Source organism: Falco peregrinus, chromosome 5 (genome assembly GCF_023634155.1).
Source record: "Falco peregrinus isolate bFalPer1 chromosome 5, bFalPer1.pri, whole genome shotgun sequence".
Lineage (NCBI taxonomy): Eukaryota > Metazoa > Chordata > Aves > Falconiformes > Falconidae > Falco > Falco peregrinus.
This window is the reverse complement of record NC_073725.1, coordinates 29,850,941-29,860,964: the sequence shown is the minus strand read 5'-3', so window position 1 is coordinate 29,860,964 and position 10,024 is coordinate 29,850,941. Positions and strand designations below refer to the sequence as shown.

At 42.9% G+C, this 10,024-nt stretch overlaps 2 protein-coding genes across 6 annotated transcripts in view; one reads left to right on the top strand and one right to left on the bottom strand.

The window, feature by feature from the left end:
* Positions 1-2,309: 2,309 nt before the first annotated feature.
* SEC61G (SEC61 translocon subunit gamma) lies at positions 2,310-5,771 on the top strand. Its single transcript, XM_055805378.1, has 4 exons — positions 2,310-2,464; positions 3,426-3,525; positions 4,686-4,788; positions 5,664-5,771. Exons 2-4 carry the CDS (start codon positions 3,432-3,434, stop codon positions 5,671-5,673), a joined length of 207 nt encoding a protein of 68 aa, XP_055661353.1. The 5' UTR covers positions 2,310-2,464; positions 3,426-3,431; the 3' UTR covers positions 5,674-5,771.
* Positions 5,772-6,078: 307 nt separating this feature from the next.
* Positions 6,079-10,024, bottom strand: part of TPK1 (thiamin pyrophosphokinase 1) — a 313,129-nt gene continuing 309,183 nt past the window's right edge. For 4 of the 5 annotated variants that reach the window (XM_055805374.1, XM_055805372.1, XM_055805377.1 and 1 more), the window contains one exon: positions 6,079-7,228. In XM_055805374.1, the coding sequence (XP_055661349.1) occupies positions 7,110-7,228 (119 nt within the window). In that variant the 3' untranslated portion in view covers positions 6,079-7,109. The remainder of the gene's footprint in view (positions 7,229-10,024) is intronic. The other variant, XM_055805376.1, reaches the window with a different exon arrangement.

Genomic DNA, 10,024 nt, shown 5'->3' with positions numbered 1-10,024 from the left:
AACCATAAAGAAGTAGAAACAAAACACCTTAGCAACAGCCTAGCTTTCAATGAAAAAAACAGACATGTCTGGGAGATGTAAACTTTTCCCTATCTTCTGTTAATGCAGGTGACTCTTTGTAAACAGATACAGAAAAGTAACATAGCTGTCCTGAAGACCAAGTCTAAGTAACAATACATTACTTCAAGAACACTGAAAAGAAATAAAGGGGGGGGGGGGGGGGGGGCGGTTTGAGGAAGAACAGCAAACGCTCTCTGTTCACAAAACAGGATTCTGTCTCTCCCCTAAAGTGCTCAAGTCCCAGCTTGCAGCTTGGCAGGGAAAGATGAGAGACCATCGTGGGAGAGTGGGGGACGGCCAAGACAGGGGACAAATGACACCTATGCCATCACAGAGAACCCACAGTAATGAACTCACAACAAAGCCATGCTGGTAAGCTAGGCAGGATGCACTGTGATTCTCCCGAACATTCTTCCCCAGAAAAAAACAGCTTAAAATAGAGAGGGAGGCCTGCCTGACTCCATGATCTTTCCGTGCTGGTGTGCCAATGGAAAAAGCCCAGTAGAATATAGTCACCAAAATTATGGCCCCATCTGAGGCATAGTGCTAGACAAGGTCTAATCCAAAACTTTACTTCAGTGAATGCTTTTTAAAATCAAAATCTAATCCAACCAGAAGTCTATGCCATGAATTGTTTCATACACGTGTGTCTTCTTGTTTCAGGTCAATTTTTTCCCCCAATCATTGCCATTGGGTTACAGGAACCTAGTGCTGTGGAAACCATTCCTCTGCAGCAATGGTTCACAGCAAGGCTCATCACGCAGCACAGTCGGAAGCTGTTTCCTCTGCTGGTAAAGTCTCTAGCATTTATCTGTACCGCTGAAGGGAAAAAACAAAATCAAAAGTACAAACGACCAAAGTCAGCCTGCACATACTGACTTCTCATGCAGAGGACCAGCAACCCGCTCTGCCCCACCACGCACTGTGCACTATGGCTATCAGGCCCTCAGCTACTTTCCTTAAGGATCTTCCTCTCCCTGAGCAGTGAGACTGCTAATCCCTGCAGTCTGCAAACTGGCATCAAAACCAAGAGACAAATGATACACCTATCTGTTGGGGGAGGCCTGCCTGACTCCATGATCTTTCCGTGCTGGTGTGCCAATGGAAAAAGCCCAGTAGACTATAGTCACCAAAATTATGGCCCCATCTGAGGCATAGTGCTAGACAAGGTCTAATCCAAAGCAAAATACAATTCAAAGCCAGGCTTTTGGAAAAGACTTGCAGCGGAGCCAAGTGCAATAACCCTCCAAAGCCAAAGAGAAAGCTTGTATTTGAACATCAGTAATACTGAGGGACTTGCCCTGTGGGCAAAGACAAGGAAGACTGCTGCCAAAAAATCTGTGGAATATTCAATAACCCCCTGCTGCGATGTGATGGTACTTTATCTGTCAATGAAGGCTGTCAGCAAAAAGTTACACCCCAAAAATATTTTGTGCACACTTAAATCGAACAGTGAGTTGAAATCAGCCAAGCCTTTGCCTAATTGGCAGCAAAAGCCCCATGGTCTGAGTAATTAATAACCTTTGGGCACTCAATATGCACTCACAGGTGGCAGCCAACTAGGCACAGAGCTCTAGACTGAAATTAAAGAGTATCAAAAGCAGATTAGGGATAAAAATCCATACACGTTATCTTTGCTCTTCCTTGTTACACGAGCCTTTGGAAAACAGCAAGGGCTCACTTTAGCCTCCTTTGACACGCTCACACAACGAAGCATTCCACATTGCGCCTGTGGCACTGCCATGTAAAATCTTTCCCATTTTTTAAGCGTTTCTTACATTGCTACCACCTTCCCTAGATTCCCCGCTACAAACCTCTGGCATATACTACCTACCCTGAAAAAGCAAATTTATCATTAAACATCCACAGCAGCACTGCTTGGATAAATTACAGACGGATTAACCCTGCCAGGCCCCACCGACAAGGTCTCCTCAGCCCGAGCACAGGCTGCCGGCCATGGGCCGCCATGAGGGGAGGCCTGGGCGGCTCATGGTGAGCAGCCGCCCCCCGGCCTGTCCTGCGAGGGGGGCCCGGCAGCCCCCCGGGGGGTTGCGGAGCTCCCCCCTTGAAGGACATGTCGGGGGGGTGCTGCTGGGGCCCCCCTCCCCCGGCATGACATGCGGGGGGGGGGGGCTGCGCCCAGGCTCCCCTGACGCGGCACCAGGCCGCACCGCCCTCCTCAGTAGGCCCCAGCCGGCCTTGACGCTGACGCAGCCCAGCTCACACACCGGAATGAAAAAACCCCAACCAACCAAAAAAAAAAAACCCAAACAAAAAAAATCCCCAACCCCTCCCTCAAAATCTTCTCTTTTCTTCCTAAAACAAGCCCGCCCCGCCGCGCGGCGCGGTGACGTCACGGGCTGCCGCTGTTGTGCGACGTGGCCTTCAGCCGGCAGCGCAGGCGGTGAGGGTCCCTGAGGGGACGGGGGCTGAGGGACCGGCAGGGCCGGGGGGGGGGAGGGGTGTGTGGGGGTCCCTAGCCCTCCCCCCCGGGTGGGGGCGGGGGGAGCCTTTGGAGTGAGGCCGTCCCGAGGCGCGGGGCGCTGGGCGGGCCGGGCGTCGCGGGGAGGAGGCCTGGTGTCGCGGGGAGGGGGCCTGGTGTCGCGGGGAGGGGGCCTGGCGCTGAGGGACCCCCGGCTCGGGGGGCCGTGGTGGTCGCGACCCGGTGTCCCGCCGGGGTGGCGGCGCTGGCAGGCGCTTGCGTTGGGAACGAGAACAGGCCGTGGTGTGTCTTTTTCAAAAAAGCAAGTTTGGGCTTGGGGATGCGTGTGTCTTGAAACGGGTGGGTTTTGGCTATTCGGATGCCTTCAGTAGTGCTCTCAGAAACCGGCGTGGGGGGGCATCGGCTGAAAGCAAACCGTGATGGAGCTGCTGTTTTCTCCTTTTATGCTGAAAGGCATAATTTTTCATATTTTTGCAGGCAGGCATAGGTCCTCGTGTCTATCTACTGTTAGAGAATCTTTATTTTCTGTAAAGTGCACGTATCTGTTAAATTCCAGTTAGGTTGGAATACGGTATTTTTTAGTTATTTTTAGTTATCATAAGTCTTTACAAATTTTGTTGGTAACTGACAATCTTTATTTTCTGTAAAGTGGACGTATCTGTTAACTTCAAATGTGGTATTCCAATCTAACTGGACTTAATATCTTAAGTCTTTACAAATATTTTTGGTAACTGACAGTGTCTTTTTTTTCTGTAAAGTGGACGTATCTGTTAAAGTCCAGGTAGGTTGGAATACCACATCTGAAGTTATCTTAAGTGTTTACAAACTTTGTTGGTAGCTGCTGCTTCTGCTTGTGTAATTAAAAAAAAATCTGTATTTCAGTATATACGTGGTGCCACCAATACCAAATCTATCTTTGCAGGTAATCATGGATCAGGTAATGCAATTCGTGGAACCCAGCCGTCAGTTTGTAAAAGACTCCATACGACTGGTTAAAAGATGCACCAAGCCTGACAGGAAAGGTAAAGCACACAAAAAAACCCCAGAACACAATCCTTATTTCATCTTATATCTCTACCATGTATCTTTTCCACATGTGACTTACGTTGATTCATTTCTCAGCTGAATGTGTCTCAGCTTCCCATATGAGATTTAAACTTGAGCAGCTGTTCAAATATTAATGGACTTATGGTTCTATATATAATAAAGTCAAGTGTATCCTTTTCTGGTGTTTACATAGGTGCGTGAGTGGTACTAAAACTCACCTTATGAAATAGGCTAAGTAGCTGAAATTAATGACTTTGAGATGGGCAAGTAATAATTTTCATGCGTTAGGTAAACTGATCTGAGAAGAACTTTTGTGCACTTTGAAAAGAGAAATGCAATGATCAGGTTTGACTGATTGCTGTCAACTTGAGGAAAATTCTGGAGGAAGCTGCTTGTTACATGACCTTGGAGGATACACTTCATTTTAGGAGACTCAAAAGGAGCTAGGATTTCTTTTTGCAGTGCCCATTCAGTACTTCTCAGTTGTCAGCAACTGTTTGATTGAAAGAACTGTGTTGTTTAAAAGAGAAGGTTTGGGGAATTTTCGAAAGGCATTAGAGAGAAGCTATAATCATAACCAGAATGCACCTGGTTGTCCATAATGGTAGTAGTTATGATGCTTTATTCACGTGCTCAGGATGAAGTTTACTGACATCTTTTGAGATCGGTGAGGCACTTCATTGTCAGACTGGAGGGTTCTGAGGGGCTGTTGACCTTAGTCCACTTTGTGGTTGCTGTCTTAAAATAGTTGAGCATACCACTGAAGTAGTCTATTTTTACGGGGTCTTGCTGTCTTCCTGTGACAGCTGTAATGCAGCTTTTCCATTTTTGATACTGTATTGGGGATTATGAAGGAAAAGTAATGGAATACAAGTTATAAATTTTTATGGACTGTGGGTATTTCTGATTCTGCTCATTGTTTAAAAAAACTGAGATCAGCCATGCTGTGTGGAAAGCAGCATCTTCTCTCTTAAAATCTCATCTGTCTTCTGAAAAAGTGTGTTTGTTTCTCAGTGTCAGTGCAGTTTGCTTTTGAACTGCTTCCTGTGTTAACAGTACCATTTTCCAAAGAGAGATCTCTCCTTTGGTCACTGTGGTGCACATCTCCTGTATGCCATATTTTTTGGGTTTGCAGAGTTCCAGAAGATTGCCATGGCAACAGCAATAGGCTTTGCGATAATGGGATTTATTGGTTTCTTTGTCAAACTGATCCATATCCCAATCAACAACATCATTGTGTAAGTAAATATGACCTTCAGTTTCATTACATTTAACTCCTGTTTTTACCTGTTCAATTTTAAATGGAGGATGTTAGCGAGCCCTGCAGGATCCACTTTGCTTTATTATCTGTGTATTTCATGTGTTAGCGTAATACAACAGGTATTACATGATTCAAAGGACTTGATAAGGAGTAGGTTGTTCATTTAGAATGCTGCAAAATAGTAGATCCATAGTTCTTCAGGGGTTTTTTTTTGAGTGTTCTGTTTAAAAACTGAACATCAAATACTTTTATTTCTAGTTCCTCTGTGTGTGTTTGACCATAGAACATTTACCTTTACTTGGATCTTATGTGCTCTTTACTGTTTCCAGTTTATAATTTGGGTATCCAAAGTAAAAGTATGGGTGGTAAGATAGAGAACACTGGGTGAGTGTGCTGGAGGGTAACAGGGCATGGAACAAAGTTGGTCTTGTTTTGTTTTACTGAGTGCTAGATGTGTTTGAAACTTTGTTTTATGTGTAACTGCATTCTGTAAAATACCTTTTGGAATTAATGTTGCAGCATAAAAAACCTGACCCTTAAGTTGACTGGCAGCCGCAGTACTGACACATTAACGCTACCAATTAAAACAACGCAGATTCTCCAGAGCTGATGCAATCCCTTTTCTAGCACTGGAAGAGGTTAAATGCTATTCTGTGACTGTGACTTGTGGCTTGCTTAGACCTATAAGAGTGGTCCTCTAGGCAAGGAGAAGCTTTTGAAAATAGGAGATAAGCTGCAAGGGTAGTAATGTTTGTGCTAACAAGGCAACGGTGGGAGCATAAATTAGACTTCAGATGGGATCACTTCATCATACCTGATTAGTTGAAACTGATTACTTTGTTCTCTCAACAGAGGTGGCTGAATATTCATTGTGAAGAACAAGACGTTGTGACGCTTGCTGCAAGGATTTCACAGCTTTAACTTGTTTGCTATTAAACAAGCTCAGTTTGGGTTTTCAAACACTCTTGTCATCTTATTCCTCTTCTGAAGGGTATGCGAACATACCTGTCTACATTACAGGTTTTTGGCTTTTTTTAGTAGAATGTTTTAGTTGTTTTGGTTTAAGGCTTTGTCCAGTAGGGTATTGAAAACCTCCAAGGGTGACAACAGTACAGTCTCTTTACAGAAGCTGTTCCAGTGCTTAATTTACTGTTTAGTAAACAGCATTGTTCCAGAAAAAGTAGACAGAAAGAAAACAGCATTACTGTATCCTCTCAAGCGGTGATTTAAAAGTTTATCAGCTAGAATCCTCATCACTAATTTCTGGAATCACCATCATTACCCCTAATTCCTTTCTGCATTTGGAAGTCCTGTTAGGTTGTATTATGTACCTGACTGGAAAAAACCTTCCTCAAATAAAGGAACTTGCATTGACAGTCCTTATTCTGATGGCATAATTAAGAAAGCCAAACTTACCTGGTTATTGAGGTACACAGTTTGAGGTTAATGTAGTTGTCAGAGACACTAGGCAGTCCTTCCGCTAAGCGACAACTGGCTCGTGCTGTTGGATAGGATACACACCTGATTGGGGTACTGGTTCTATAAGACAACTCCATGTAGAATAAAGGGCTCAGCATTTGTTGACCTGGAAGTTTCCATTATGAAATGATTGAGTATTTTGATTTTAAATACTAAGCCTGCAGAAACTCTGGTAGATTAAATGCTCTTTCTCCTCAGATTGAGATGAAGAGATTTATAATTCACTCCAAACAACTTCTTGTAAGCATCTGGTATTTGCAGAAGTTACAATGCTACTTCTATTACAGACTGAAAGCACTTAATACTGGGAAATTGGATATTGGTACTAGAGCAAAACTGAAGCTTCTTCAGGACACAAACTTGTTTCCTAAGTAGAAATGTTCAGTTACTACTCTTGAGAAACCTTCACCAGCACCTACATGTGTTACAAACCAGGACAGGAAAATGAGATTAACTACTCTTAGTGCTATCACAGTTATACTGTGTGCAGCAGTGTACTGTATTTCCTTTTGGTAAAAGGGGAAGAAAGGGGAAGAAATAGTTCAGTGTTGGAATAAAATACTTTGCAAAAATAGTCTGAGCTAACCATAGAGAAGCAGTATTGGGTGTCCTGATTAAGCAATGTGAGGTGCCAGAGTGAAATACTCATTTATTGCTACTGATCTTGATTTGATTTCCAGTGACTTTTATTTCGGACTTGGTTTCCGTCCAGTACGTAAAACCAGTGCCTGCTTGTGTCTTTTGGAACAGCTTTATTGTCTTAATTCTGTGAAATTTTGCAGTAATATGAGTCAGATCAGAAGAGGCAGCTGTAGCTGATTATATTTTGATAGCCATTGTCCACAGCAAAGGCTTGTCTGTCTCAATGGTCACAATCCCGGAGTCATCGTAGGTGTTGGAAGTACTGACGAGTGTTCCAAACTTCAGCACCTGGTTAGCTAGGAAAAACAAAGAAGAGACTTAGTGGTAGTCCTGAAACAAATGCATTGATGTGCATTTATTGTAAAGACTGCTGCTCCCACAAAGGAAAAAAACAGCTGAGTAAATCAAACACAGATAAACAACATCTAAAATAGCTATGTTTAATATTAATTAGAAGGCTTGTGTGAACTATCTGATGACCTGTAGAAGGGAATAAATTAATACTTAATCCCCAAATTAGCATTTTGAGTTTAGAGCAGATTATTACAAAAGCAGATTGTTGAATATTCCCCAGAGTTTCACATCTGGAAACTTGCGTTTCATTAGCATCAGCTCAAGTACCAGTGCTAGACAAGGTATTTAAAGTAACATGAGGCAGAGGATCTTACTGTAGGTCCAAATATGGGATTTGCTTCAACTCGGCAGAAAGCCTGTAATCTCTTAAAACGGGAACAGTTCTAGAGCAAAGGTCACAGTTAAAAGAGGTATTATTTAACAGTTTTTGGTTTGAAGTAAGTGACTTGCATCTTTTCTTTGGTTGCCTACCTAGTGAGGTAGGTGTCTATGTGCATTAGAAACCAAGCAGTGTTACTCTAACAAATAGCTAATGTGAATTTTAGGAGATTTAACCCATCTAACAGTTGTAACGATAGTTCTGAAACTTCCATGACGTTTTAAACAACTGTTCTGTGTTGTTTTAGCTGATGTGTTTTAAGGGTTACGTAGACTTTTAGAAGCTGAAACTAAAGATGCAAGCTGCCCCTAAACAAAAAAACTCAAATGCAGTTTATCTTCAACTTCCTCGCTTTTGGAGATGGCATTGCTTGCATTTTGCGAATGTATGAACTTCCCCAAAGGCACTTGTAAGACTAGTCAGTTCTGTGTTAGTCCTTGCTCATATAAAGGTTCAGAGCAAGAATGCTGAGACTATTCTTCGTTTTAGTCTGTAAAACAAGCCAAATGACAGCTCTTCTTCACTGGTGACAGAGTTACATTTCCATGGGGGATACAAGGAGAGCTGCAGCTGGGGAGAATTGTTCAGGCAGATCAGTGAGTCTGTGTGGCCTGTCAGAGTTGCCAAATCATGTGTTAATACTGAAGGAGGAATCCTCTGGATTTGTTATCAAGTAGCCCACTGCAAACAGAGATCTCCCTGTGATCAAGTGTGCAAAACAACATGTTAAGCTCTGTTTTGTGACTTGCATAGGAAACAAATATTCCAGTTGTGGATGCAAACATGGGCTATAGTAAATGTAGGTGTGGTAACGTATTACAGTGCATGTTAGACTGTCTACCCGTTGCTGCACGGAAGGAATTGATCCTGCCAGGCTGTATGGCTTGACAATGAGAGACAGTCTGACAAAAGGCAGGGCATATACAATGTGGTTCAGTGTCTCTTCTGCCAAATCTGCATTTGTTGCTACTTGTTCCTGCTCTCACTCTTCTATTTAGCCTGAAACAAACTGAAGACAAGGTTTCAGCTGCTAGCTGTGTCTGGGTGGAATGAGAGTAACACCTGAGTTTCACTACTGCTTTAAACTGAAGAGTCCTGCCATTTGAATCTCTCAGGAGGCTGGAGCATAACTGCAATGCAGTGCAGAAGTTCAGCAAAGGCTGGGGGGTGGGGGGGGTGGGGGAAGTACTGTACTACATCAATTATGTCCCTAAAATGAAGGTGCTCAATTCTATCAGGGTAATTTTGGACACACACGCATGCGCTAGTGTTAGGCAGGCTCCTAGACAAATGCCAGGACAAATGAGTTTTGGTGTTTGCCTCTGGAAGGGACAGCGGAGGCTGATGGGGTTACACCTTGCCAGAAGCTGATGCGCTGGACTGAGTTGCCAGAGAACCCAGATTTCACCCTTTGCAGGCAAACAGGTTATTTAGTGAAGGTGAGGTAACGTGCAGGCAGAATTCCCTGTATAAAAGTCTCCCAAAATACTGCGTTAAGTGTCATGGTCAAGTTATAAATCTTTCCGGTCAGTTTTCTAAGTAGGAAAGAACCTGAAATAGTTTAAAATATTTGCCAACACACAAATTACCCATTTTTGGTTGCTATATGTTGGAGCTTGAAGGTGATGAGGGGGAGGAAGAACTTGGTGGATCAACTGTTCTGTATAAACCCACTCATTTAGTATCATTTATCACTTCTTGCTCAAGAATGTCAGAATAATTCTGTTTCAGCTTTGCATATGAAATAATGGCTCTGTAGAAGGCAAGAATTAAGAACAACATGGCAGCTTAATGAAACAAAATCTAAAGCAGTATTTTTTCATGCATAAAATTAAGTAAAAATGGGAGCCTTTTTTTTTCTTGAAATAAAAAGTTCTTGCCCACTAGATGGAGCCTTTTATCTTTCTCCACCAGATTTTCTTTGTGCAAGGGATCACAGTTTGAAGTGAAAAAATGCGAAACCTATAAAACAGTACTGCTGATTCATAGGGCTCAAATGGACCAGTTCCAAGTACTTGGTTTCACAACCAGCCAACATTTCAACTAACATAATTAAAAATGCATACTTTCCATTCAATAAATGAACAGTAACTAATGTGAAAAACTAGGTTTAAGCCAGTAAAGGAAATAAAAGGATGTGCATACCTACTGCTTCTAGGAAAACTTCCTGCTGTGTCATGCATTATGATATGAAGTTTGCAAGGTCAAAGAAGTGGGAAGTTTTATCAGTTCATGCCTGATACGTTCCCTTTTTTTAAATGGTTTTCAGTCTCTTAAGACCTAGCAAGAGCTTATGTCTTGGGGGGAAACAAAAAGAACTATTACCAAAAAAACCCAAGCCATTCTCGCTATTGAGATT

Excerpts from the sequence above, each read along its gene's own strand:
- SEC61G (XM_055805378.1), top strand. The coding sequence starts at position 3,432 with ATGGATCAGGTAATGCAATTCGTGGAACCCAGCCGTCAGTTTGTAAAA. Across the intron at positions 3,526-4,685 it reads CACCAAGCCTGACAGGAAAG|AGTTCCAGAAGATTGCCATG; the intron begins GTAAAGCACACA and ends TTGGGTTTGCAG.